General features: G+C 56.9%; 3 protein-coding genes across 8 annotated transcripts; 2 read left to right on the top strand and 1 right to left on the bottom strand.

The window, feature by feature from the left end:
- Nucleotides 1–882: 882 nt before the first annotated feature.
- Nucleotides 883–5,420, top strand: LOC128332545 (cytochrome P450 2F3-like). The gene is made up of 2 exons (XM_053266890.1): nucleotides 883–3,262; nucleotides 3,956–5,420. The coding sequence occupies exons 1-2, from the start codon at nucleotides 3,031–3,033 to the stop codon at nucleotides 4,135–4,137; spliced, it is 414 nt and encodes a 137-aa protein (XP_053122865.1). The 5' UTR covers nucleotides 883–3,030; the 3' UTR covers nucleotides 4,138–5,420.
- Nucleotides 5,421–5,769: 349 nt separating this feature from the next.
- LOC128332697 (cytochrome P450 2F3-like) lies at nucleotides 5,770–15,140 on the bottom strand. 3 transcript variants are annotated; one of them, XM_053267305.1, is made up of 9 exons: nucleotides 14,877–15,134; nucleotides 13,071–13,233; nucleotides 12,542–12,691; nucleotides 11,641–11,801; nucleotides 9,724–9,900; nucleotides 8,354–8,495; nucleotides 7,579–7,766; nucleotides 6,902–7,043; nucleotides 5,770–6,670 (listed from the first exon to the last, which is right to left on the bottom strand). In XM_053267305.1, the coding sequence occupies exons 1-9, from the start codon at nucleotides 15,051–15,053 to the stop codon at nucleotides 6,489–6,491; spliced, it is 1,482 nt and encodes a 493-aa protein (XP_053123280.1). In that variant the 5' UTR covers nucleotides 15,054–15,134; the 3' UTR covers nucleotides 5,770–6,488. The 3 variants fall into 3 exon arrangements, with proteins under 3 accessions (XP_053123280.1, XP_053123281.1, XP_053123282.1); XM_053267306.1 differs by having other exon boundaries at nucleotides 9,724–9,879; XM_053267307.1 differs by lacking the exon at nucleotides 5,770–6,670 and having other exon boundaries at nucleotides 6,907–7,043; nucleotides 7,370–7,766; nucleotides 14,877–15,140.
- LOC128332699 (cytochrome P450 2G1-like) lies at nucleotides 14,308–27,099 on the top strand. 4 transcript variants are annotated; one of them, XM_053267310.1, is made up of 9 exons: nucleotides 14,308–14,425; nucleotides 18,624–18,786; nucleotides 20,052–20,201; nucleotides 21,616–21,776; nucleotides 22,765–22,941; nucleotides 24,270–24,411; nucleotides 24,922–25,109; nucleotides 26,168–26,309; nucleotides 26,413–27,099. In XM_053267310.1, exons 2-9 carry the CDS (start codon nucleotides 18,624–18,626, stop codon nucleotides 26,592–26,594), a joined length of 1,305 nt encoding a protein of 434 aa, XP_053123285.1. In that variant the 5' UTR covers nucleotides 14,308–14,425; the 3' UTR covers nucleotides 26,595–27,099. The 4 variants fall into 4 exon arrangements, with proteins under 4 accessions (XP_053123285.1, XP_053123284.1, XP_053123286.1 ...); XM_053267309.1 differs by lacking the exon at nucleotides 14,308–14,425 and adding an exon at nucleotides 14,985–15,251; XM_053267311.1 differs by lacking the exon at nucleotides 14,308–14,425 and having other exon boundaries at nucleotides 18,651–18,786; nucleotides 20,052–20,176; nucleotides 21,647–21,776.
- The last annotated feature ends 56 nt before the right edge of the window (nucleotides 27,100–27,155 follow it).

Here is a 27,155-nt window from a genome sequence, read left to right as displayed (position 1 = left end):
CACATCCCCCCCCCCACTCTCTCCTGCATCTGTGGCCTTCGGGCCCCACCATGGCCTGGGCTGCCGGTAGGGAACAGCTTCTCCTTCCGCCTCCTCTTTGCAATCGGTTTCCCTAAAAAGAAGGGAAACCGCCTGGCACGACCCGCTTGTGAAAACCAGCCCTGCGGTGTTGAGTTGATTCTTTGGGTTCGTGAAAAGCGTCTTCATTGCCACTTCTGGGATGACGCGGAGGAGGCGGAAAGGAGGGCTCCTCTCGGAATGCAAGAGCTGGCCAGCAGGGGGCGCTTGGCCCTCCCCTTGCAGAGGGGAAGGTGGGGCTAGGCAGAGAGCCCGCAGCTGCAAGTGTGTGTGTGTGTGCGGGTGTGGGTGCGGGTGTGTGTGTCGGATTGCGATTGGGACTTGCGCAAAAACTTTGCAAACCACCATGTGCACGTGAGCCTCGGCTGCTGGCCTCTGGAATGAGGGGCTGTGAACGAGAACCCCCCCCTCCCCCCCCTCTAGCTTGTCTGCTCTCCTTGACTCTTGTCCCATTTGGGGGTGTTCCCAGCAGCAAGCCGCCTTCCCAGGTCTCCCCCCTGCTGCCCCCTCCGTTCCCATACCAGGATCCCTGGTTGGCATGCATGCCCTGCCGCCCACCCACCCCTGGCTGCTGCCCAGCCTCCCCCTCTTCAGAAAGTATTTAGTGAGGATCCAGCTGCAGTGCTGGTGGAAAGAAGGTGGCGTTGTTGTGCAAGGGGCCGTGGCAACCCGCTCTTGCTGGTGAGCGGCTTAAAAATTCCTTTCCCCTGTCACTTATCCAAGCAGTCTCTGGTGGAGCCCAGAATGCAACCCCCCCACCCCCCCCCGCCACTTGCAACATGCAGCGAAAAGGTCATGGGGCTATCGGACACTGTATGTGGCTTGAGGGCGGGTGGGGGCGGATAAGGAGCATAACCACTTGCCACACTGGCCTTTCGTCACAGGGGTCGGTGCTGGTAGTGGAAATTGCCTCCACGGAGCCAGGTTGCGTAACCTCCAGCATGACTCAGCTGGAATGCCCCACGGAACAGGCCCCCTCAAGTGGAGGGGACAGTTCAGAACTGTGCAGACGAGCACCAAGGTAATTTGGGAGCCCCCCACCCCCTGCTGCTGCAAGGTAAGCACTACCCCCCTACACACACACACCCCATGCCATGCACAATATTTTATACACCACAATTGTACGCACAGAATTTCCACACCACAATATGCTCGAAAGGCAAATGCGCAGCCCACTGACCTGCAGATGCCGCCTTTTGCCTTGAGACTATATTGGGTGGGCTGCAGGTGGCGACTGCACTCGGACGCTGCCCTCACCACAGCCAGTTTGGCCGCCCAGCAGAGTGTGGGCCAGCATCGTGGCACAACCACCACACCACCCAGGACAGACTGGTGAGCACTGGGGGGCCCCAGGGGGTGTGGAGGCCCTGGATGTCCTCCTGCAAGTCCAGGGGGAAGAGCGCCTCTGCTGCTGTGCGCGCACAACGTGTGAACGGAGCTTCTGTGGGTCCGATGCTGGAGCGGATCCCTCCAGTCTATCTGGGTGGATGCTCCCCCCCCCCGGGGGAAAGGGAGTGCCCGGTTAAAATGTCTATGATAAAACTCAGGATCCTTTTCATGGGGTGACAGCCTCATTGTCCACCCTCCCTCCCTGACAGAGAGAGGGTTGCAGTCATGGAAGTATTCCAAAGGACGGACAAGAACTGGTCCAGCAGGCATCTGTGTGAGTGAGGCACCGTTTCCCTGGCTGGGGAAATCGGGGGTGGTGCTGGAGCAAGGCTGGATCTGCCCCCCCCCGGCAAAGAAGTGACGCTGGGTCTCGCCCCCTGGCCCGACTTCCACCCCACCGGGGTCCTTGCTGCAGAAGACCTGTAAGGCCGGGTGAAAGCTAAGGCTCCTCTTGCTCCTGAGCAAATGATATCACACGCTCCCCATGCATGACTGCAAAGACGAAGCTGCCACCCAGCAGCCAGGAAGGGGGATTTGTCCCACCTTGTTCACTACCACCCCAAGGGTTCTCCGCCCAACTCCCGATGGTGGCCGCGGGGGCACACCCACCCAGACATCTTCCTCTCGGCAGACCTTCAAGCCAATGGGCAACCCTTGACATTTCCCACCTCCTCTTTCTCCCCCCCCCGCCCCCGTTAAAATCACACCCGGAGTCTTCCCTCTTTCAGATCCCTCTCCCTTCCTTTCAGGGCATTTCCAGGGTGCTTACACCCTAGAACAGCAGTGATCGTTTTCAATGCGTTTTCAATACAATCCTGCTAAGCCGAAGGATTTTACTGCTGTTCTAGAGTGCAATCTGGAAAGCGCCCGGCTTGGCAGGATCGTATTGAAAACGATCCCCAGAATCCCAAACTCCTGCAAGGGGAAAATGCAGCTATTTTTCTGCAAGGGACTTGCAACTGCAAAGATCAAATCCAAAGTAAGGCATCAGCAATGTGAGCGGCACCTTGCTGTCAGTTCAGGGACTGTGGCAGAGCCGTAGTGACCCTGTGGGAAGGTTTAGTCTGGAAAGTGCCCCCTCACATGGCCATTTATCCTAACAGGAACACAAATCACGAGAGATTTTTTCGGGATGTCTAGAGATGATGTCAAAGGATGTTGTGCTATTTCTGAGCGTAGTTTGCTGACAATCTGAAAAATCCCCCCAAAACCTGAACCTGTTAAATACGACTTTTAAAACAGTATTTAAAAGGGACAGTTTTTTCACGGGTTGTCAGCAAATGGCCAGCACAGAGAGAGAGAGAGAGCATGACAACCTTTGATGTAATCTGGTGAAACCTCAAGTCAGAATAGAATTGGACAAAATCCTCAGCGTGAGGCCCCTGCACCGTCCTCCTCCTGCAGACCAGGGGGTGGGGCGGGGGCGTACTTGTGTTTGTGTGAATGTCTGTGCCTGTCTGCATCATCTCCAGAGGGAAGCCGGGTGCAGGGCCGGGCTGGGCAGGCAAGCCCCCCCCCTTGGGCAGCTGATGTGATTGTTGTGACCCCACTTTGAGACCCAGGATGGCTGGGAAAGGGCCCCTCCGCCGTTGCTGGTCCAACTTCTGGGACTTTTCTGGCCTCACCAGAAGGCTTGCTTCTCCCCCCTCCCAGGGCACCAACGTCATACCTTTCCTCCACTCCGTCCACAACGATGCCACCCAGTTCAAAGAGCCAGAAAAGTTTGACCCCAGCCGCTTCCTGAGTGAGAAGGGCAGCTTCCGCCGGCAGGAGGCCTTCATGCCCTTCTCCACCAGTGAGTTCTTCGGGGGGGGGGGTGAGTGTCTGCCAGGAGCCCTCTTGGGCCCCTTGAGGGCAAGAAGGAATCCTAGTGGGAGGCAGTGGGGGGCATCTTTTCTGCCAGCATTGGGGGTGGGGGGCTGAACTGGAAGAGGAAGCTTCGGGGGCTTGCGGGTGGGGTCTGGGGACCCTGTCAGGCCAGCGGAATCCCAGCACAGAGGCTGGGCTGCCCGGGGAAGGCCCTTCTTTCTCCACAGGGGAGTCGCTGCCCAGAAACGCCTTTCTGGCTTGCATGGAGTGGGTCCCTCCTCGCCAGCCATGGGTGCGGACTCCCTCTTCCTGGTCTTGAGGTAGCAAGCAGGACTGGTCCCCTTAGCTAAGCAGGGTCTGCCCTGGTTGCATCTGAGTGGGAGACTTGATTGTGAGCACTGTCCGAGATTCCCCTCAGGGGATAATGGGGCTGCTCTGGGAAGAGCATCTAGATTCCCAGTTCCCTCCCTGGCAGCATCTCCAAGAGAGGGCTGGGAGAGACTCCTGCCTGCAACCTGGGAGAAGCCGCTGCCAGTCTGTGTAGACAAGACTGAGCTAGATGGACCAAGGGTCTGACTCAGTCTATGGCAGCTTCCTAGGTCCCTGTGTTCTTCATGTCTGTGAGGCCCAGAGGCCGCTGATGAGCCCCTTCCTCTCCTTGCCCCCTCCCACTCCCCAGGGAAGCGCTCCTGCCTGGGAGAGGCCTTGGCTCGCATGGAGATCTTCCTCTTCTTGACCACGCTTCTGCAACGCTTCACGTTCCAGCCCACCTGTCCCCGGGAGGAGCTGGACCTCTCGCCCTTGAGCAGTGGCATCGGGAATGTGCCTCGGCCCTACCGATTCCACACCACTCCTCGGTGAGATGCAGCAGCAGCGCCTAAGGCCACCCCCTTTGTACCCCCCCCACACTCTGCCATGGGACTTCCTCTGCCACTTCCCACCAGGCTGCAAAGACTCATCCCTCGCAGCTGTCCGAGACTGAGAGAAGGGCAGTTCAGATGGGGGGGGGACTGCGGTTGTAGGAGGTGGTGGGATGAGGCAACAGTAGGGGGTGCCCCCTCCCCATTCATAGCCCCCTCCTTTGAAGACATTAGAGCACACCATTTGCATGCGGAAGGTCTTGGGTTCAGTCCCAGGTAATCTCTCCAGGCCGGCAGGGCGGGAATGGAAAGGCCCTCCCCTGAATGGACAACTGGTCTGGCTTGGGAAGAGGTGGCGGCTGTTGGCCCACCCTGGTGGGCAGCAGCTTGGCGTGAAGTTGGCTGCCTGGCAGGCCGCTTGCTCACGGCGCCACTTTCCTTCCCCGCTTGAGCCTCCTCTGCAAGGAACTCAACTCGCCAGCGCCAGCCTCTTGGAGCTCATCCACCTGCATGTAACCGGATTAAAGAGATCTGGTTTGGATGGGCAAATATTTTCTTGCTTGCTGCAAAACCTGAGAATACTGAGAGTGACCTTGAGACGTCCTCTGTTCTATCCCTTTCAGGCAAAACTAGAGATGGGCTGGGAATGGGTTGCTTTTGGGTGGAACAACGCCAGATGGTCCAAAAGAAACCCCAGGTCCTGTGCGGGAAATAAAGAAGTGCTGCAAACAGTCCCCTGCATGTGTGTGAATTCAGCTCATGGGCTTTCTTATGTGATGCTGACCTTGGGGGTCCCGCCGAGCCTGGAGCTAAAGGCCTTTGGAGCTCCCCCCCTCCCCTGCAAATGAAGCATTATTGTGCTTGGCTGGGCAACCACACCACCTGGGACAGACTAAAGAGGATTTGGAGGCTCCCCCTCCCACAGCCCTGCTGCTGGGCCTGGCTGGGGCTCATCTTGCTAGAGCAAGCAGAGGAGCACCCCACGCCCGGCCACTGCCTTGGCAGCCTCAGGGGCTCTGCCCTCCTTGCCAGGGGACAGGCGAGAGGAGGGTGCCGCTCCTGTGAATGACTTCGGGGTGGGAGCAACCTGAGCTAGCCCAGAGCTGCAGGGGTGGGAACTGGTGGCCCAAATGGAGAGGAGAGCTGCTCGGATGGTAGCAAGCCTGACTTGTCCTAAGCAGGGATGGGGCCACTCTGGGAAGAGCATCGAGGTTCCCAGTTCCCTCCTCCCTGGCAGCATCTCCAAGATCGAGCTGAGAGAGATTCCTGCCTGCAACCTGGGAGAAGCCGCTGCCAGTCTGTGAAGACAATACTGAGCGAGATGGACCAAGGGTCTGACTCAGTATCTGGCAGCTTCCTATGTTTCCTCGGCTTCTACCCTGCTGCGAGAAAGGACAGAAGCCCTGGAGCCAGGCACACCACTCAGCAGGAGGAGTGGAGTGGCTCTGTGAGAAATGGCCTTGCCTTCTGATTACTCCTGGCGGGAGGGGGGTATCTTATCATGCAATGCACAGAGGCCAATACTGATGGGAGCCTTTGCCTGCCCACCCACCCACCGTGCCCCAGTCCAGGGAAGCCATGTGATCTGTCCCACCACGCGAACATTTGTTGCTTTTAAGACAGTATTTCCAGCCATCATTAAACAGGACACTTTAATCGACTGGTCTCTGCCCCAAAGAGCTTACAATCTATAGAGGACAATGGGGTGGGGGGAGCACCAGAGCAGGGAGGAGTGAATGTGGGCGAGAGCCTTGGTTCCAGCCGGGAATGAGGATGAAGGGGAGAAGCCCAGCCCCACGTGGAGAAGGGGTAGGGGGCTGAGGAGGGAGCCCTTCAGCCAGAAAGGGATGGCGAGGGTGGAGGGGGCAGGCAGGGTGGATGGGCCAAGGGCCAAGAGCCAAACCAGAGGGGGCAAGAGGCTGCAGAGGGCTTTGCTGGCGAGGAGGAGGCGTTTGTGAGCCATTTTGGTGGTGGTGCTCCTTCAGAGGAGGACGGCCGGGAGTGAAGCTGGGGCAGTGAGCCCTTGCGGGGGGCATCCCTCCCGGCGCAGGCGATGCAGTCCGGAACCCCTTCCTTGGCTTTCGGCACCCACCCACCCTTCTGCCTCTCTGTTGGCCTTCGGGTGCTGCTTTGTTGGCTTTGGGCCCCGCCTGCCGCCAGCCAGAGAAGGAAGCGGCAAGGCAGTCCGGGGGCCCCAGCAGCAGCGTGGAGGTGCTGCCGTGGGGGGCGTGTGCAGAGAGGTGCCGGGGGCCCTTGGAAGCCGGAGAAGCCGCGAGAGGGAGAAGCCCCACAGCTGGGCCAAAGAGAGGGCGGGGGAGTGGGCAGGGTCATGGCCAGAGACGCCGGCAGCCCCTACCGGGGGATGAGGCAGAACTGGTAGGGGCGGGGAATGCTCCCCAGCCCGGTCGACTCCGGGGTGATGTCGATGTCCTGGGGGTCCATCAGGGGCTTCAGCTTGAAGTTCTGCAGGGTGGTGGTGAGGAAGAGGAAGAGCTCCATGATGGCCAGGCCTTCTCCCAGGCACACCCGCTTTCCTGCAGGAAGAAGGCAGAGTAAGGGCAGGAATGGCTCTGTGCCCTGCACAGTGAAGGGACCAGAGCGTGGGGGAAAGGGGAGACTCCCTGCGCCATGGTGGCCAAAAGGGGCCAAAACACAGCAAGGCCACAACACGTGGAACGTCCCGACAGACACAGCAGGCCCTGTGTCTTTGGGGCACCTGCTGTGTGTGGGGCTGCCCCCACGGCCGGCCGGCCGGCTGCTCCTACCTGCAGAGAAGGCCATGAAGGCCTCGTTCTTCTTGAAGCGGCCGCTCTCGTCCAGGAAGTGGGTCGGGTCAAAGGCGCTGGGATTCTTGAACTGCGTGGGGTCAAACTGGGACGTGCAGATCAGAGGGATGATGTTGAGGTCCTGGAACCAGAGGGGGAGATGCACCCCAGTGAGGAGTGGAGGAGTCCCTCTTGGAGGGGTGTTGGCGGCGAATGGGGGCCAGGTCTCCGTCTGGGGAGAGCTCAGGCCTGGAGCCTCTTTCCAAGGTGACGGTTGTCGTGGCTGCTGGCAGACCAGTGGCTAGTGGCCCAGAATGCCAGCATCCCCAAATGGGCCCGAGGGGCTTCGTGGTGGGAGTCTCTCTGCCATGCTGGGAGTGGGGAACCCACCGTGGCTTTGGTGTTGGCCCCCACATTGCAAAACCACCCTGTCCCAAGAAGAGAGGGACTCAACGCGTGGACAAGCACCTCTTCCTCCCCGCTCAGAGGTGGAGCCACCGCCAGCTCTCAGCGTAGGGGGCAGAGGACCCTGACGGCTGCCCGGGTCCAGACACCAGCCCTAGTCCTAGGAAGTCGCCAGTGGGGAGCCAGAGGAAGGCGGAGGGCACTGGTTCTGGGCACCCTGCAGGATCTGACCGGGCTGCCAGCAAAGGGCATTTAAACAGACTTTCCCAGACCTTGGGGAGATGGTACCCGCGGAATTCAATGTCCCGTGTGATGGTGTGGGGCACCCCCATGGGGACAATGTCGGCGTAGCGCTGGATCTCGTGGATGACGGCATCGGTGTAGGGCATCCGGCTACGGTCCTCCATGCAGGGGCTGCGGTTCGCGCCGATGACCCGGTCGATCTCCTCGTGGAGCTTCTCTGCAAGGTTGGGAAAGTTCTCAGGTTGTTTGATGGGTGCAGCATTGCCAGGAAGTGGATGCCAGCAGCTTGGGGGGGGCAGGGCGGACAGAAGGGGGGGCCCCTGGCATCCGCTGTTTCCTGCTGGGGGCAGGAAGGACGGCTGGGCTTGAGGAGGAAGCTTCTGCAAGGCAATGGCAGCTACAGGCAGCAAAGGGCTAAGCTCACTTCGCCTCATCATTTCAACGGCCTAAGTGTGCCTGAGCCTCTTGTGGCCCTGATCCAGGTCTAGCCGCAGCACAGTTCTGAACTGCACAGATACATTTGTCAAGGAGCCTGAGGCATTTGGAGCATGATCACTGTGGACTAGAAGCTTGCAAGTGGCTGACCCTTTTGAATCAGGCTGTGGAATCTGGCCCGGTCCCCCCCCTCCTGCCCCCAAGCACACGGCCTGCCCTTCCTGCCCCTGGTCTCTGCGTGAGGGTTCCCCCACGTCATCCGGCCCCGTTCCTTCCTTGGCCTCCCCGCGTGCCCCTCATCCTGGGGGGCAGCTGGATGGGAGGCATGGGCCCAGCTTCCTGCAGGCCGCCCCCCCTTTGCCAGCTCACCTTCCACCTCGGGGTGCCTCAGGAGGATGCGGAAGCCGTACCGCAGCGTGGAGCTGACCGTCTCTGTGCCCGCAAAGAAGAGGTTCACGGTGGTCTTGGACATGGTGTCCTCATTGAAGTGCGTGTCGGGGTTGTTCTTCTCCTGCAAGGCGGACAGGAGAAGCGGGCCCAGCTCTGCGGTTGCTCTCGGGCAGCCCTCCGAAGGAAGGGGCCGGCCCAGACCTCGGCTCCACTTCCCCTGGGGGAAGGCCCTCCAGGGACCAAGCTGGACCTCAGAGCCCCCTCACACCCTCCGCAGGTTGCCGCGACATCCAAGCTGGGCGGCTGCCCGCGGAGAGAGCTTCCTTCCGGGTTGCCCCTGCGGGATGCTCTCCCCAGCAGCACCCACCCGAGACCGACTGCTTCGCTCCGCCTGCTTTTATTGCATAGTCCTGGGGTGGGGGGGGAGGGGGCCACTCGGCATATCGGGGACTGAATGATCTGCCTGCTTCCTCCGAAACGGCTTTTAGCTCCCCAGGAGACAGACGCCAGGAGCAGCAGACTCTGCTAATCCGGCCATTCATCATCAATACTGCAGCTTTACAGGAGGGAAACCGAGGCGGAGAGATGCATGACTCACTCTGCGCTGTGCAGAATCCAGCTCTGCCTCTGCCACAAGGCCACAGGGTTGGCTTTCTCCACTTCTGGGGCCAGTCTTGGCTTCTGAGGTGGCCAGTGAGCCCAGTTCCACCCCCCCCAGCAATGAGCAGGGATCAGCAGCACCCTCTGTGAGACCACAAGGGATCCTGGGGGTGCACCTCTCGCCCCCCACCCCTGCGCATTTGGAGCAGCCAGGGCGCAAGGCAGGAGTGGCTGGTCCTAATGGGCAGGAGTGGGCACGTCTGCCTCTCCTTCCTGGATCTCCGTTTGCTCCTCTCTCTCCCCATCCCATCCTGGCGTCAACAATAGTTTTATGGTTTATGGTTTAAATGCTGTTTTAAAATATTGTTTTAAACATTTTAAATTGTTGTAATGTTTTAAACTTTTTGTTTTCGTTTTAACTAATGTTTTACTTTCTGTTTTTATTTTGTAAACCGCCCAGAGACGTACGTTTTGGGCAGTATAAAAATATGTTAAATGAAACAACATAAAAATAAAACAAGCAAGAGCCACTCTGCCAGCAAGCTGGCCATTCGCCAGGTAGAGCTGTGCAGTTGACCAGGCAGCTCTGTCTGACGAATGGCCAGCCTGCAGGCAGCGTGGCTCTCGTTAACGCCAGGGTGGGGCGGGATGGGAGAGAGAGGAGCAGAGGGGTCCATGGGATGGGAGTGAGGGGGCCTGCTGGAGGAGGCTTCCTCCTCCTCCTGCTGCAGCAGCAGTGCTGAGGATACCTGCTGGACTTTGATGAGGAAGCAGTCGATGAAGTCCCGTGGGGAGTTGGGGTCCAGCGTCTGCCTGTTCATCTCCAGCCGTTCGCCCACAAAGGCAGCCAGCTTCAGGTAGTTCTTGTAGATCTGCCGGTGGGGCCCAGGGATGTGCCTCATGATCTTGGGGAAGGTGAAGAGCAGCTGCAGCCGGGTGGGGACAAGGCGATGGTGGTGAGGCGGGCTGCCTCTTCACAGCCAGGCTTGGGGGGTAGAAGCAAAGGGCACTGGAGCAGGCCGGGGGGGGGCAAGGCCAGCCTCCTGCTCCCCACCATGGCCAGCCGGAGGCTCCTGGGAAGGCAACAGCACTTCCCCACTCTTCCTCCCCAGCATCTGGTATCCAGAGGTACACTGCCTTTGAGCCTGGAGGCTCAGTTTTGCTCTCAGAGCTAGTAGCACACACACCTGAGACCTCTGCATTCTCCTGCTGTGATTCGTTTCTGTGTTGTCCCTTTCGGCTGGACCCCATCCAGTGGTGTGGATGGGGTTAGCATCCCTTGATGGTTTCCTAGGGGCTTGCTTGCCCAAGAAGGTCGGGCTGGGCAGGGGTGCGCTCCTGCTTCAGGATCAGGATGGCAACTTGGGGGGTGTTGTCAGAGCTGGTCTAATCAAGAGCTGGTCTTGTGGTAGCAAGCATGACTTGGTCTCTTAGCTAAGCAGGATCTACCCTGGTTGCATATGAAAGGGAGACTAGAAGTGTGAGCATTGGAAGAGATTCCCCTGAAGGGATAATGGGGCCACTCTGAGAAGAGCAGAAGGGTCCAAGTTCCCTCCCTGGCAGCATCTCCAAGAGAGGGCTGAGAGAGAGATTCCTGCCTGCAACCTGGAAGAAGCCGCTGCCAGTCTGTGAAGACAATACTGAGCTAGATGGACCGAGGGTCTGACTCAGTCTATGGCAACTTCCTCTGTTCCTAGCTGCCCTTGATGTTGGAGGCACAGAGTACCTTTCACCAGTTTGGGCAGCACCTCAGGGTTAGCTTAGCCACAGTGATCCATGCTCCTCCAGTAACCTCCAGGCTGGGTTACTGCAAAGTGCTGTATGTGGGGCCGCCCTGGAGGACTACTCAGAAAGGTCAGCCCATTCAGCATGGCCACAGCCAGCTTGCTGGCCAGTATTTAAAGGTCTCGATGGTTGTTTTTCCAAGTGGGTGGAGTTCTCTCCCCAGGGATGCACGGCCAGATGGCCCCTCCCCTGTCCATTTTTAGATGTCAGCTAAATACCATTTTGTCTTCCAGAACTTTATTGGATAGCATTTGATTATTGTGCCATTTTCTGCTTTTACCTTTTACTGTTTTATTGTTTGACTGCTGCTCTTTCTGGCTCATGGATTTGTTGAGCTGCTTTTATAGGGGTTTGGTCTGTTGAAAACTTTACTGTGGTACCCTTTAAAAAAAGACATGTTTTGTTGATTGAAGAGAGCTCTCTCTAAGGCTATTAGTCACGAAAGCGAATAGAACCTTCACATTCAGAGGCAGTCTACCACAGAATACCAAGAGCTATTGAAGGGAAAGGTGCAGCCTTTAGGCCAGGCTTGCTCAACTTCGGCCCTCCTGCAGATGTTGGCCTACAACTTCCATAATCCCTGGCTATTGACTACTGTGGCTGGGGATTATGGGAGTTGTAGTCCAAAAACAGCTGGGGGGGCCGAAGTTGGGCAGGCCTGCTTTAGGCCCTCCTTGGGGGCTTCCTTAGGAAACAGGTGCTGGCCTAGATGGACCCCCACACACATCTGGCTCTTAGGGTTCATATTGTCTGCTTCTGCCAGCCACCTTGGAAATCTTTGGGGTGCAAGTTGGGGTGAATTAAAACACCTAATGAAGGTAGGAGCCATGTAGGGACACCTCCCACCCCCTACTCAGTTTCCCCAGGAAGCTTGGACTCACTTGTCCCCAGGTCGAACTCATGAGCTTCCAGTTGCTGTTGATGAGGTCTAGCAACATGAGGAATTTCTTGTCCGTGTATTCAAAACGGTCCCCAAAAACAAGAGTGCAGATGATGTTGGAGCCGGCACAGCTCAGGAAGAAGGTGGGGTCAAAGGGTTTGCCTGTAAACAAAGCAGAGGAAGCAAGGTACGTGTGTGGATTTTGGAAAGAGAGGTCATCTTTCCCAAGCTCCTTCCAGGCTGGGGGACAAAGACCAGCCTTCTGGCCCCAAAGAGGATCTCTCAAGGCCAGGTCCGTCTTTCTCTAGCCTGCCTAACTCCTTCATGGAGGCTGGGTGGGGGTGTCAGTGGGGGGCGTCTGGGCACCCCTCTTCTTGTCCAGCCCTTCAGCTTGGCTACCGAGGGGCCTTCCTTCCCTCCCGTCAGGTTGAGAAGTGGCTGTCTGGCCTCACTGGCCTGGCTCCTCCTGTGCCTTGACCTGCAGCCTGAAATGCCGCTGGTACTGCTTTTCCTGGCCTGGAGACGAAGCGATGGGAAAGGCTTCACCTGCTGAATGGTGACCTGTCGGGCTCTTGTTACAGGAGCAGAGCAGAGGCTCTGCCAGCCTGAAGACCATGTCCCTGTTTTCCTGGGCCTTTAACTGAAATTTCAATTTTAATGTGTTTTTATCTACTATTGTGATTTGTATCTGTCTTTATGAATGTTAAAAGTTTTGTTTTCTATGATGTATTAATCTGTACACTGCCTAGAGACTGCTCCATAAGGCGAATAGAAATTCAACCCACTAACCCCCACCCCACCCCACCCCACCCCGGGCCCGGCTGGCCAGTCGCCTGCCCCGTTCCATCGAGCGGCAGGAGCCGGGCCAGGAAGAGGAAGGCGCCCCCCCGCCCGCCCCCCACCTTGGGTCTTGTGGAACTCGGCCACCAGGAACTGGGCCTCCTCCTTGATGCGCTCCTCCATGGAGCGCTTCCCCATCCCAAAGTTCTTGAAGGTGGTGATGGCGAATCGGCGCAGCTGCTTCCAGCGCTCTCCGGTGCCGTACACGATCCCTGGGCGGAGAGGGAGGGAGGCGAGTGGTCGGTCTGCCGGCCCTGGTGGCAAGCCAGCTGGGGGGACCGCTTGGAGGGCGGGGTGTGTGTGTGTGTGTGTTTTGCTGCCGCAGGCTTGAGCCTCGGAGGAGGGCCCCCCTCTTTCTTTTAGGGATTAGCCGATGCCCCCCGCCCCGCCCTTGCCTGGGACTGCCCACGGTGACTGAAGCTCGTCTGCCGGAGCCCCCGCGCAACCCCCCCCCAGGTCCAGCCATCCAGATCTCTCCCCCCCGCCCCCGCCATTCTGGAAGCCTGGAGTCCCTGCAGGTCTCCCTCGCAGGCAGGCTTGGGCTTTCGCCCCGGGCGGGGCAGGCTCCCATCCCGCCGCCGCCTCACCCACCGTTGCCTTTGCTCCACATCTGGACGGCAGGGAAGTCGCCTCGGCCGCTGAACTCTTCCGCCTTGTCGATCAAGGCCTCCTTGAGCACCTGGTAGCCGGAGAGCACCACGCAGGGCCGGGAGCCCAGGTGGAAGGTGTACATGGGGCCGTAGGTCTGGCTGAGCTGGGCAGAGGGGAGGGAGGAAGCCGGGCCACCCGGTCAGCCACTTGCCTACGGCGCTGGGGGGGTTCAGGCGCGGGCCGGGGGTGCCTGCCTGCCTGCCTGCGCGTGCATCCATGCGGGCGCCGCCTCTCCTTCCTGCCGGGAGCCCCCCAGGTGCTCCTCTTTCTCCCACCCCATCCTGTCTGGGCGTTAATGAGAGCCCGCGGCCTGCCGGCTGGCCACTCGTCAGGTAGAGCTGCATGGCTAACCCGCAGCCTCGGCAACCCTCTTGGCCAGAAATGGGTGGGAAGGATGGAGACAGAGATGCAGCCGGCCCTGAGAACAAGCCCAGGCTTGCAAGACTGCCCTGGATGGACCCTCTTCAACGGCGACACGAAGCCGCTTTGCCCCGACGATGTACGCCTAAACAGGCGAATGCCCACTTTATCTACTTTCGTTCCAACTCGTCCTGGGCTGCTGGGAAACCGCCTGGAGGTTGGCTCCCTCCCTCCCCCCTCCCTCTCCCTGGGGCTCCTGAGGCGGCCTTCCGCCCCCCCCCCCCACCGGGCATCGCCCCTCCCCTGGATCGGGACCCAGGCGCATGAGCCCCTCCCGCTTGAGGGCCAGGACGGAGGGCTCCCCCCTCCAAATCACCCTGGACTGGAGGCAGCGGCAGCAGCAGCAGCAGGAGGGAGGGGGCCCCTAGAGGCCCCTGCTGAGACCCCGGGGGGAGCGGGGCGGCTCGCTCTCAGCGCTCCTCTTTGTGATCCCAAGCCTGGCCTCTGTTTGTTTGTATTTTCTTATATATCGCCTCCTCCCAAGACTCTAGGCGGTGAACAATCACAATTAAGAAACAAACAAATCAAGGGCAGGCGCCGCGCGAAGCCGGTAGCTCTGAAAAGCAGCCAGGGAGGAGTGGTGGGATCTTGTAGAGAAAGGTGCTCTCTCTGGTCAGCTGACTCCAGGGAACCAGCAGCACTTTGTACTTTGCTCAGACACCTATCGGCAGCCTGTGCAACTGTTTAGGGACAGGCATAATGTGGTCTCTCCGGGATACCCCCGAGAGCAATCTGGCTGCCACAAGTTTCCGGGACGGAGGCAGCCTTTCGTAGAGCGCATTGCAGTCGTCCAGCCTGCAGGTTGCCAGCTGCTGCACCACGGTTTCCAGGTCATTCTCAAGAAACGGGCGGAGTTCTTGAATCAATCGCAGCTGGTAAGAAGCGCTCCTGACCTGGCCACAGCCTCGACCTGAGGCCCCAAAGGGAGACCCGGGCCCAAGAGCACTCCCAAGTACCAGCCTGTCCTTTCTGGGGGAGTGTAACCTTGTCCAGAACAAGAAATGCTAACCTGTCTTGCAGATTGCAACCCCCAACAATGAGCATCCTCGTTTTGCTTGGATTCCGCTTCAGTTTATTATCCCTTATCTAGCCCATTACTGCCCATAGGCAGGCATTTAAAGGGCTAATGCCATTCCCATTAACTTTAAGGCCATTAAAGCTGACCCTTAATATAAGAAAAAGACTCTGTTCTTGCTTCAAGCCAAACCTCAAGCCAAGATCCCCCTCAGCCTTTTGAGAAGTGGGAACATCTCCCCCCCCCGGCAGGAAACAGTGTGCCCCCCACCCCCAGCAAAAAAGCCCCCGTGGCGGCTGCCTTGTGCTCACTTCTCGCAGGGACTTGATCAGCTCCTTCACATCCACTTGCAGCATGTTGCCCACGAAGGGGAGCGGGGTGGGCCCTGGCGGCAGGCTGCGGAGCTTCTTCTTCCAGGAGAAGAGGAGGAAGAGGAGGCAGGAGGCTGCCATGGCCAGGAGAATGCCAAAGGCCCCGCTGAGGTCCATCCTGGTGAGCAGCTCCGTCCTCTGGGCAGCGGCTGCTCGATACGGCTGGCGTGTGGTCTGGAGCTGGCCGTCTGTCCACAGAGAGGCCACGAGCAGGAGCTTTGCATCACCCCGCTCTGCAAACAAGCCTGGTGCTGTGCTGGCGTTCATCAACCTCCAGTGTGGAGCTGCTGGCAGGACCCCTGCTTGTCCAAACAGGTGGTTTCTGCCTTTGGGCCCAGTATATTTTTGCAGGCATGTTGTTCTGATGCTGGGAAGTTGAGCAGGGCTGCCACAAAGGCCGTGAAGAGGGCCTGGAGCCCCCGCTTTGCCCCTCTGGAGTGGGCTTCTGCTCATCGTCTCATAGGAATTAATCTATGGAATTCCTTGCCAAGGGATGTGCTGATGGCCACCAGCTTGGATGGCTTTAAAAGACATTCATGGAGGACAGGGCTATCAGTGGCTACCAGTCTGGCGGCTGTGGGCCCCCTCCAGCCTCAGAGGCACCATGCCTCTCCGTACCAGCTGCAGGGGAGCAACCGCAGGAGAGAAGGCGTGCACAGACCTCCCCAGAGGCATCTGGTGGGCCACTGTGTGAAAAGTGATGTTGGGCTAGATGGGCCTCCTTGGGCCTGATCCAGCAGGGCTGTTCTGATGTTCTGATGTTCCTCTTCTGGCCGGATCTCTTCTTCCCACATCACTGCAGCCACAGCTGGCCGGCCTCTCCTCCTTCCAGAACGGAGGTCAGTGACAGAGAAGACCAGTACTGGGGATGCTCTAGCCAGAACATCTCCGGTCCTGCGGGGCCTTCTCTTGACTTGGACACTGACCCAGGGGAGACCCAGCCAGCGGAGGGAGAGGAGCCAGTCCCCAGAAGCTGCTGTCCTGACCTCTTTGACTGCAGTTCCCAACTTCCCGGGGCCTTTCTCAAGCAGGATTCACCGTGGGATTAAGAGGGGTTAAATATTGCGAGTTACGGGGCATATTGGATATTTCGAATTTGCCCAAAAACTTGATGAAAAAAGTGGATTTTTTATTATCCTGGACATAAATCAGGCAAAGCTCCAATGTGCAATGAAAAAAAATCGTGTCTGGAGTGCTCCCTGATAATTCGCAGGGACTTAGTTTGTAAATCTGGATGGTATGTGGGTGCACACCTGCCCTTCCGAAGTAAATCCGCCGTCTGGCAGGGCTCCAGGAGGCCACCCTCTCTGGCACGGGGCTCCAAACTCAGGCCAGCTTGTGAAAGTCAGGGCCATCACAGCAGCATGTGATCGGCCAGAGAGGACGACGGGGCGGAGGGGTGGAGGGGGGGCTGAGCAAGGTCCCTTCATTTATTAACTACTGTCCCATAAAACCTGAAAGGGAAAGGCACCCAAAGGCCTCCTTGCTTCTGGACACCCAACTGTGTTTAGCTTATGACCTCCCAGCTGAACAGCCCTCTTGGCATGCAAGCCCTCTCATTCGGAACGGAGCCTTTCCTCGTTGGCTCCAGGGTAACTCCACTAGATCCCTTCACTGCAAGGCCCAGCGGGGGGGGGGAGAGGCAGTGGCAGCCCCCATTGGCCCAAAGTGTGGCTCCCGGACAAAATGCTCGACACAGCACCCCCCGCCCCAGAACTTCATGAAGTCCCAACTGGGCAGTGCTGTGCGTTGCCCAGCGCCAGTGGGGCTTCTTGAAGGGAAACGGAGCTGCAGCAGTGCCATCTTGGAAAGTATGCATGGCAGACTGGGAAGTGTAGCAGCCTTTCTCCCCCAGATCTCTCTGGCAAAAGTGCTGGGAAGGAAGGACAGGACTACACTTCCCAGCACTCCGTGTGGGCCTTGCAAGAGGGTGCTGGGGCTGCAGAGAGCCTAAGGAAGGAAGCCCTTCGCCTCCCCGCCCCACTGATGCTGGGGAAAGCAGAGCACTGCACTGAGGCCAGGAAGGCAGGGAACTGCCCAAGGGGTCCCTGCACTAGCTGAAAGGCTGGCTTCCGGTCTAGAAGGCCAGAGTGTTGCCCAGGGATCGCACAAAGCACGGATCCATAGCGCCTGTACTGCTGTCACTCCCAAACTCTCAAAATGGCCACCCCAATGTTGTGCTCTCGAGATGGGTTGGCAAAATGCAGGAGGAGCATTTTGGCTCAGTCCTATTTTTGGCAAGCCAAAGGTTAGCAGGTATGGAGTAGGACAGGGATTCCCAGCCTTGGGTCCCCCAGTGTTGTTGGACTACAACTCCCATCATCCCCAGCCAAAATGACCAAAGTCCATTGTCCGGCAACATCTGGGGACCCAAGGCTGGCCACTGCTGGAACAGCTGTGAGCCAATCCGGCCCACCCCTTCCCATCCTTGCACCTGAATTCAGGTTCCCCAAGTTGTAACATGAAGCGAGATTCTTTGCAAATCTGTCCCGCAGCCAGAGGGAAAGGGCTTCCTTCCAGATCCAAGGCATGCCAAGGACTTTGAGACGTTCATGTTCCTGTCTGGTAGATCTGCGATGATCTTCGGGACCTCCCAGTACTACAAAGGGACTTGGCTGGTCTCCTATCCCTCTCCACCTAGTAGAAGGTGGCGCCTAGGATGGCTTTGTAAGCCTTGCAGGAAGATGAGAGCTGATTTGCCAGTCATCTGGCAGGAGGTGTCTCTGGATCAAAATGTAGAGCACAGAGCACCCAGAAGAACCAATGTATTGCTCTGCTGCAAAAATGTAAGAGAAAGGTTTCAATGCAAGTGAGTTTAAAGCACTGAATTTCACGGGCTGGTGCAGAGTTAATTAGCTGTGCCCAAGAACATCACAATGAGACCTTCTAAATTGTTCTCTTTGGCAGAGTTTGTGGTTGTCAGGTTAGGATTAGTGCTATGGCTATAATGTCAACTTTGATTCTTAGGCCAAGGAGCAAATCAACTTTTACCCTGAAAAATGCGTGTCCGGCCATGGAGTTTCCCAGCTGGCTTGGAAAAGGATTGAGATCTCAGCCAGAAATGAGCAGCCAAAGAAGTTAGCCAGTAACTGAGGTGGAAGGAGGCAAGAGTCCTCACCTCCTTATAAAAGCCAGCGGTACCCTTGAACCTCCTCCAGTTGCCCGTGGGGATCTCGGGACAGCTGCCTGCATGACGCTCACCTCTGGCTCCTGGCTCCTGCTCTTCTGCCTCTGTCTGATCCTCTTTCTTTGGACATGGAAGAGCCAGGCACGCAAAAGGCGCCTGCCCCCTGGCCCCACCCCACTCCCCATCCTGGGGAATTTTCTCCAGGTGAACCGAACTGGCCTGCTCCAGTCCCTGAAGAAGGCGAGTCTCCATCTCCCCACCTTTCTTCTCTTTTTCCAGGAACACTGTGAAAGAGAGAACGCTGAAGAGCTGCTGATAGCTTATGAGCCAATAACATTAGGAATCAGTTTGGCATTCAGTATTTTACGCCCCCCCCCCCGCCATCAGAAAAAAACCCTCCCAAATGAAACAGTGTTCATAACTGGGTATCTTTTTTTGGAAACCATGAGGGGGTCTCAAATGCAGCAGTCTGGAAGCCCGGCTTGCGATTCCCTCTCTGCTTTTCTACCCCACCCCTAAATGTCCTTGGAGGGGACTGACTGAAGGTTTCTTCTTGGCAGATGAGCGAGGTGTATGGCCCAATATTCACTGTCTACCTGGGATTCCGGCCAGTGGTGGTCCTCTGTGGCTACAAGGCGGTGAAGGAGGCCCTGGTGGATCAGGCGGAGGCGTTCAGCGGGCGTGGGCAGCTGCCGTCCTTCTCCAAGGAGTTCAATGAGCATGGTAAGTGAGAGCTCAGGGGTGCAGGGCGGGCTGGGGCTTCCCACTGGAGATCCCCACTGGAGTCACTGGCTGGATAAGGGGGTCAGGCAGACCTCTGCTCTCCTGCTGCGGGGAAGTGGACAGATGGCCTCGAGCCCTTTGCCTTTCTTCCCGTCTTGGACTGGAGTTGAAAACTGGAAGTGGTCGGGGGCAGCTCTGCTTCCTGTGCCACACGCGTGGAGGTCTCTTGGCCCACTGCTGCCTCTAGTCAAGCGGGTTCGGCCAACAAGACAAAAATCTGCCGGAAGCCAAAGTGGAGTCCTAGCTTCAAACTGCCTTAAAGTCTCTGGAAAAAAGAATGGTCTGTCTCCAAACAAACAAACAAACAAAAAAGGGTGGGGGAGATGGATGCTAAACCCACATCTTCCTGGCGTTAGGCAGCAGCATGGACATTTTTGGTGCCGAACCAGTCCTGCTGTACGGAGCCAGTGGTGGTGGTGTGACTTGCACTTCAGTGACTGACTGAGTCCCCCTGAACAGAAGAACAAACGGGCAATTAACTGTGTGCTTAGAGCTGTGCAAAGAAGCCTTTCGGGCTCTCCAGGGGATGACACAGCTTCCCCCAGCAGGGCCTGGCAAGTGCTAGCAATGGGTCTGTTCATTCTACCCGGTGCATTCTATCCGGCTCTTAAAGCAGCACTGCCACGGCCTTCAAGCCTCCCCCACCACCAGTTCTGTGCACATTCCTAATTCTAATTACATTACAGGTAAACAATAATAGAACAGTATCAGGAATGTGCAAATATATAAAAAAACACACACCAAAGAAATGTAAGTTTCTAACACAAAGTCTGACTAAACAAACTCTTCCCTAGACTAAGTTTCCTTTCCCCTTGAACTCACCAAACTCTGGAAGAGAATTGCGTGCTGCAATCCTTTTTTGTAAGGATCTACAGAATTATTCCATGAGATAAACCTCCATGCTGGCTTCAACCACGAGGGAGCAAAACTCCATTGCCCCTCTCTAAGCCTTTCTGCATATGCTTCTCTCCAACAAAAAACTCTTCCTGTTCCTAGGATTCCCAGCAACCTCTCTCTAGGTCTCACCCGCCTAGAGTACTGATTGGCTGCCCTGGAGCTCACCAGCATGTCAGTCAAGACAAGAGTTCACTCCCTGTTAACTCTTTAGAGGGAGGGGAGTCCGATCATCACAGAGTGGTGGACATGCTCACGGATGCCACACTTGGGGCTTCTTTTCTCCCTCCTGTCCTGTCTTCTCTCATCAGGAGTTGTGTTTGCCAATGGCAGGCGCTGGAAGCAGCTCCGCCGGTTCACCCTCAACACCTTGCGGAATTTCGGGATGGGGAAGCGCTCCATCGAAGAGCGCATCCAGGAGGAGGCCCAGGCCCTGGTGAGGGAGTTCCGTGAAACAAAAGGTAGACCTTCCAACACAAAATGCCACCCCAACATTTCCTGCCATCTGGTGAAGATCTGTTGCATGAGGACAATCTGTGGACGCATCCCAAGAAGAAAGTACATTCTAAGGGGCATATGAGGGAACTGTGGTTAGAATGACACAAGGCAGATTTGGGAGCCAGAGAATACTTCTATCTATCAGTGATGAATGGAATTGAAGGAGGTGTGGGATTTAGTCCTAGTGGCAAAACTGAAAGAAGAAAGAGAGATGCTTATGACTAACGGGGCCCCTTGCCCTGAATGCTGGAATAGAAAGCAGCAGAGATTTCATTGCAAGGCAATGTTTTACCTTCTGGTGAGAAAACCCAGAATATTGGGGGGCAATATGCTAAATCATTGTAAACCGCTTAGAGAGCTTCCAGCTATAGAGCGGTATATAAATGTAAGTGCTATTGCTATAAAACACAAGGCACAAGAGCAGTCCACGCAGCCATAAACTGGGTGGGAGATGAGCCCTACCTACCCAGGCCCAGGAGCTGGGCACGCTCCCGTTCTGTGTGTTCGCACGCTGGAGCTTGCTCCTCTGTCAAGTCTCAGCTGGGTAGGACAAATGCACCCCACCCAGATCGTGTCCCCAGCTTCAGAACAAGGTCGATGGGGAAATCATTCTGGTCTTGTGGTAGCGAGCATGAATCGTTCCCCTTTGCTGAGCAGGGTCTGCCCTGGTTTGCATTTGGATGGGAGACTACATTTGAGTCCTGTAAGATATGGGGCCATCGCTCTGTAGAAGAGCACCTGCCTGCAGAAGGTTCCAAGTCCCTTCCCTGGCAGCATCTCCAAGATCTGGCTGAGAGAGACTCCTGCCTGAAACCTGGAAGAAGCTGCTGCCAGTCTGTGCAGACAAGACTGAGCTAGATGGACCAAGGGTTTGACTCGGTAGAAGGTAGCTGCCTATGTTGCTAGTTTTTACCCAACCTACGAGTGCCAAACAGGAGCAACACAGGCTAGCGAAACTGGGTAGGACTCATCTCCTACCCAGTTTATGGTCGTGTGAACTGCGCTACTGTAGGAACTTAGGGAGCTGCCATATACTGAGTTAGACCCTCTAGCTCAGTATTGTCTTCACAGACTGGCAGTGGCTTCTCCAAGGTTGCAGGCAGGAGTCTCTCTCAGCCCTCTCTTAGAGATGCTGCCAGGGAGGGAACTTGGAACCTTCTGCTCTTCCCGGAGCGGCTCCATCCCCTGAGGGGAATCTCTTACACATGGAGTCTTCCATTCAAATGCAACCAGGGCAGACCCTGCTTAGCTAAGGGGACAAGTCATGCTGGCTACTACCAGGCCAGCTCTCCCCTCTGTTGATGAACTGCCTGGTTTAAGATGTGCCCCGTGGCTGAGCCAGCCTGGTTTCTCCCCTGCTCTCTGTCTCTCCACCAGGAGTGCCCTTTGATCCCATCTTCATTCTCAGCCAGGCCATCTCCAACGTCATCTGCTCCATCGTGTTTGGCGACCGCTTTGACTACCAGGACAAGCAGTTCCTCCTCTTGAACAACCTGATCACACAACGGTTCCGCTTTGCTGGCTCCTACCTGTCCACGGTGAGCGGGGCGGGTGTGTGTAGGGGGGAAGAAACCCTCCGTGCCCTCCGTTCAGTTGTGGGGTGCAGCTGCCAGCCAGGCAATGGAAGTGGCTGTTGCCTGCTTAGCCCTTGGTGCAGGAATTCCATTGGCATCCTTGGTCACTGTGCTTTTATCTTCCTGTCCTGAATCCTTGGTGCTGAGCTCTGGGTCTGTCACCCATTTTGTCAGCAGACTGGCTGGGTGGAGAAGGAGACCCCAGTTCCATGGACATGGCTAGTTTTCTGCTCCAACCTCCCCCAACGTTGCCTCCTAAAATGTTGGGGAGAGGAAGGAGACGCCCTCCTTCACGTTACTTGCTTGCTCCCGTCCGTCTCCCTCCATCCATCCACACCCAAATATGAAGGCTCAGGATGGTGGGAGAGGGACATTAAAAAAACAACCCTGATACATTTCTTGACTAAAGATATCTGGCCTGGAGATGCCAGCTGAATACCCTGTGGGCTTAAGCAGCTCCTGTGATATGCCCCGTCCCTTCAGAGACTTCATTGCCTGCTGGTACCACCTTAAGTGGCACAGCGGGGAAATGCTTGACTAACAAGCAGAAGGTGGCCGGTTCGAATCCCTGCTGGTACTATATTGGGCAGCAGCGATACAGGAAGATGCTGAAAGGCATCATCTCATGGCCATGGTCAACCCCTCTTGTATTCTACCCAAGACAAGCACAGGGCTGTGTGGGCGCCAGGAGTCAAAATCAACTTGACGGCACACTTCACCTTACTGTACATCTGAGCACTCTTGAGTGGTTGTAAAGTTTGCAGGTCTGCCGCACAGCCGGTTCCGAGTGCCTGTTCCGAACATGGGAAGTAATAACTGGAACTGTGCCAGTGAGCATGTGCAAAATGTGCCGCTCAGGGGGCCAGAGGGAACTTTTTCTGGAATTTGAGATTACAGATTTCACATGCAACAGAAAGCGTAACGCACCACAATTCCACCCCTCCCAAACCAGCTGTACAATATCTTCCCGGAGATCATGGGGAAGATGCCCGGAGCTCACCACAAGGGCTACCAGTGTTCCCAGCAGATCATCAGCTTCATTCAGGAGAGGGTCAGGATGCAGCAGGCCACGTGGGACCCCTGCAATCCACGCAACTACATTGACTGTTTCTTGGCTAAGATGGAGCAGGTAACTTGTTAGCCGCAGGGTGCTGAACGAATCCGGTAAGAAATGGCCATGGATGCTCCAGAGAGGAGGCTCAGTGGGTTCCCATCCATTCCAGATGAGTTAGTTGTGCAGGAGAACTTTCCAGTGGTGTCTTGGGCCCTGTAGCCATTTGCAAAGGGTGGGGGTTGGGAGGGGCCATGGGGATTTTTGTCTGCCTCACATGAGTCTGCAGAGCGATCTCCTTGAGAGACTTGGGCCTCATTCCACAGTGGCCCACTGAGGGGAAGGGTAGCCCCGCCTTCCAGGCCATCAACACCACCCCAAGCGAGCCCTGCTCATGGTCCTTCTGAGAGCTGCAACATGTACAAAGGAAACAGGATTCCTTGTTCAGGGCAGATGGAATCACCGGTGGGTGGGGGGTGGGTACGGAATGGGACAAGCCCTCTGAACCATGCAGCCGTGGGGAAATGGGCTGATTTCAGCCGTTGGAAGGAAACTGCTTCCATAAAGAGTTGCTGCTGGAACCAAAGCAAAGCTTCCAGTCCTTGGGTCTGAAACCCTCCACTTCTTCTTCATCCTCAACTGTATCTTCTCTCCCTGATGCTCCCTCACTGGGACAGAACACAGTGGGTTGCCCTTTGGATGGCCTCTCTGTTTCCAGGATGCATTCATTTTCTCTTCACCAACTACTTCATGCGCCTGATGAAGTGGATTTCTGCCTAGGCTGCTCAGGCCATGATAGAGTGGATCATCTTCAGGGCACCACAGGGCTCCTGATCACTTTTTAGGCAGCCAGTGCCCCCCGGCAAACCCTTTTGGAAGCATTTATGGGAAACTCAATGCACATTTTAAAAAGCAGCAGCATCCAGTTTCTGGGTTTTATGACTAGGGTGAAATCTCAGAAGCTGGACTTGGAGTGGGGGGAGCAGCAAAGCTGCAGCAAAAGGGTCCAGTGCTTGGCACAGCCTCCCCCATGCCAATGTTTGCAGAATAAATTGTGCAAAGCAAACACGCTTCCAGCTGCAATGGAGGAGTTCTTCTGGTGCTGCGGGTGTTGTTTCCCGTTCCTTTCTCCTTTCCTTCCCGCCACGCAGGGAGGCTTGGGCTGGCTGTGGGGTGGCCTTTCCTCCTCTGGGAGCAGCTGGGAAGGAGAGATCCGAAAGGCTGCAGCGGAGGTGCTCTCAGGGGGCAGCCTCATCCTTGGGGACGGTCCCCCAGCTCCACCTGGCCGGGCCCTTTGCCAGGGGGAGGTCTCGGTCCTTCCCCTCCAGAGCCCACCCAGCTTCTAAAGACTTTGCCCACCAGTCCTTGGAGGCATGTTGACGCCTCCCTTTCCTTACTCCTGGTAGGAAAAGCAGAACCAGGATTCTGAGTTTTGCCTGGAGAACCTCGTCATGTCCACATTCAACTTATTCTTTGCTGGGACGGAGACCATCAGCACCACTCTGAGATACGGCCTCCTCATCTTGCTGAAGTATCCCCAGATACAAGGTAAGGGGAGAAGGAAGAAGAAGCCCACCACAAGCCTCCCTCCAGCTGGGCTGGGGGGCTTTGGGGCCCCCGCTTGGGCTAAAGACAAACCTTTGTGTTGGGGGAACAGACGTCTGCCGGGCCCACCAGGCTGCCCTTTGGGAAATGGGTTGGGAGCTTGAGGACCAGCAGCCCTTTCCTCAGGGAGTGTGGAAGTCCCATTAGTCTGGCTGTGAGAAGTGGGTGAACCCAGGGAATGGGGGGGGAACCTTCCATGAGGTCTGTCTGGAGCATCTTCTTGACCCCTGGAGCTGCTTTGGCCATGGTGGGTCCCCAAAGGAAGACTCCACAATTGTGGTAACTTTCCAGTTACAGCAGTCCAAATGGGAACAGCAACTCCAGACTGCAGGAGAGGACTTGATCTTGCTCAGTCCACAAAACGTGCGTAGAGAGCCATTAAGTGAGTCTCCAGTCCATCTTGTCTGGGCCCTGAATGCGCAGCTCTGCTTTTTGATCACTCTCTTTCCCAAGACAGACTCCACGAGGAAATTGACCGCGTGATTGGGCAAGATCGGATTCCGGCCACTGAGGACAGAAATAAGATGCCTTATACGGAGGCTGTGCTGCATGAGATCCAGCGCTTCAGCGACGTCTTCCCCATGAGTCTCCCACACACTGTCACCCACGACACCCACCTCAGGGGGTACCTCCTCCCAAAGGTGAGATTCTCAGGCTGTTCACCACCAAGAGTGGAGAGATCGAGAACCGATCTTTCTTTGCCTTTCCCAACCTCAATGCAGTCAGCAAGGAAGTCTGGATCTAACTTGGGGAGGAATCTGTAGTGGCTCCTTCTAAGAGGCCGTGTGTGTGTGTGTGTGTGTGTGTGTGTGTGTGTGTGTGTGTGTGTGTGTGTGTGTGTGTGTGTGCGTGCCAAAGCAGGCAGCTCATAGGAACATCGGAAGCTGCCATATACTGAGTCAGACCTCTGGTCCAGGTAGCCCAGTCTTGTCTACACAGACTGGCAGCGGCTTCTCTGCACAGACTGGCAGGAGTCTTTCTCAGCCCTATCTTGTTGGAGATGCTGCCAGGGAGGGAGCTTGGAACCTTCTGCGTGCAAGCAGGCAGCTGCTCCTCCCAGAGCAGCCCCTTCCCCTAAGGGGAATCTCTTGCAGTGCACACATGTGGTCTCCCATTCAAATGCAAACCAGCACAGACTCTTCTTAGCAAAGGGGACCATTCCTGCTAGCTGCCACAAGACCAGCTCTCCAGGGCAAATAGGTTTGCTTCTCTCTTTCCTGCATTGCCTGTAGGCTGGCCATTTGTCAGGTTAACCATGCAGCTCTACCTGATGAATGCCTAGCCTGAAGGCAGCGTGGCTCTCGGGTGGGGTGGGGGAGAGAGGAGCCACCCAAGCTGCCCTGTCTGATGTCCGCCTGGCTCATGAGGACGAGCCATTGCTGGTAGGAATCTGAGATTGATTCTGCCCGCTGGTGCTGCTCTTGAGAAGCTCATTTGGTCCCAGGATTCAGGTCCTTCCCCGACCATCTAATGGGACCCAGAGGACCTTAGGCCCAGGGGTGGTTTCAAGGGTTGACCAAGATGCATCCACTCCAGCAATGCACACTTTGAAGATGCTCCCTCGGTGTTTGGACATTCAGTCCAGCCACTTATGTTTCTTGGCATGGAAAGGCATGGGTGGGGAAAGCTTCCCCTGTTGAATGTCCACCTTTTGTGCCGGGGTCATGCTTTCCTGTCTGCTCCTGTCTCTCCCTTGCAGGGCACCTACATCTACCCTCTGCTCAACACTGTGCACTGCGACCCTGAGCACCACGCCAACCCTGACACGTTTGACCCCGAGAGGTTCCTGGACCCCCAAGGCGGCTTCAAGCGGAGAGATGCTTGGATGCCTTTTTCGGCAGGTAGGGCTCCTCCTTGCCAGGGTGTGGCGGGCGGGCGGCCGGGCACTCCCCCTCCTTGCCAGGAGACTCATCGCCCTCCCGGTCTGGGCCCCTCTTCTTGCAGGGAAGCGGGTGTGCCTGGGCGAGGGGCTGGCCCGCGCGGAGCTCTTCCTCTTCTTCACGGCCATCCTGCAGAGCTTCACCCTCGCCTCACCCCTGCCCCCTGGCAAGATCAGCCTGGAGCCAGCCGTCAGGGACCTCAGCAGTGTGCCCCCGCTCTACCAGCTCTCCATGCTGCCACGCTGAGGACCAGCCATCCCGGCAGGAGGACCCCCGCCCCTTTCCCCCTTGGGCGCCACAACACAGCAGGTCTGCACGACAAACTCGGACTGGGGTCTCGCTTCTTCCTCCCCCCGCCACCAAACCCCTGGGGTGGGGTCTGTAGGTCTTTCCAGGGGCTCTGAGGACAAGCACAAGAGGACGCTGCTCTGCCTGGGAGCGGGAGGCCCGGCTGCTCCCTCCCTTGCCAGGTTAGCCACCGCATGCAGCCTCTGATGGTTTACCATTGCGTCACTAGAGACCTTCAAGTGGGGGCTCTGGCTGCCGGCCCCCAGCCTCTCCTTTGGGGCACCCCCAGGACCTGGCCTGCTCTCTGCTGCTCTATAGTGCCACCAGGGTGGATGGCTAGAAACGGAAACCATCCATCTTTGCTGAAAAGTCTCCTTGGATTATCCACTTCTGTCTAGAGCTGTGCAGCTGAGCCAAAGACTGTTGGTTTTGTTTCATTAAAGCCCTCGTGGGATGCTTGGCCTCTCTGCCCTCATTGCTCTGTAGACTTTGGGCTAGGATGGTGCTTCCCAAGCACAC

This window comes from Hemicordylus capensis, chromosome 7 (assembly GCF_027244095.1).
Source record: "Hemicordylus capensis ecotype Gifberg chromosome 7, rHemCap1.1.pri, whole genome shotgun sequence".
Taxonomy (NCBI): Eukaryota; Metazoa; Chordata; class Lepidosauria; order Squamata; family Cordylidae; genus Hemicordylus; species Hemicordylus capensis.
Note: the sequence above shows the minus strand (reverse complement) of the source record. Positions and strands in the feature narration are given on the sequence as shown.

Coding starts and splice junctions, on each gene's coding strand:
- LOC128332545 (XM_053266890.1), top strand. CDS start 3,031: ATGGCTGGGAAAGGGCCCCTCCGCCGTTGCTGGTCCAACTTCTGGGAC. Junction 3,263..3,955: donor CTTCATGCCCTTCTCCACCA/GTGAGTTCTTCG, acceptor CCCACTCCCCAG/GGAAGCGCTCCTGCCTGGGA.
- LOC128332699 (XM_053267310.1), top strand. CDS start 18,624: ATGAGCGAGGTGTATGGCCCAATATTCACTGTCTACCTGGGATTCCGG. Junction 22,942..24,269: donor TCTTGGCTAAGATGGAGCAG/GTAACTTGTTAG, acceptor TACTCCTGGTAG/GAAAAGCAGAACCAGGATTC. Junction 26,310..26,412: donor TTGGATGCCTTTTTCGGCAG/GTAGGGCTCCTC, acceptor CTCTTCTTGCAG/GGAAGCGGGTGTGCCTGGGC.
- LOC128332697 (XM_053267305.1), bottom strand. CDS start 15,053: ATGGACCTCAGCGGGGCCTTTGGCATTCTCCTGGCCATGGCAGCCTCC. Junction 7,044..7,578: donor GCGGGTACCATCTCCCCAAG/GTCTGGGAAAGT, acceptor CTCTGGTTCCAG/GACCTCAACATCATCCCTCT. Junction 6,671..6,901: donor CTTCATGGCCTTCTCTGCAG/GTAGGAGCAGCC, acceptor TTCTTCCTGCAG/GAAAGCGGGTGTGCCTGGGA.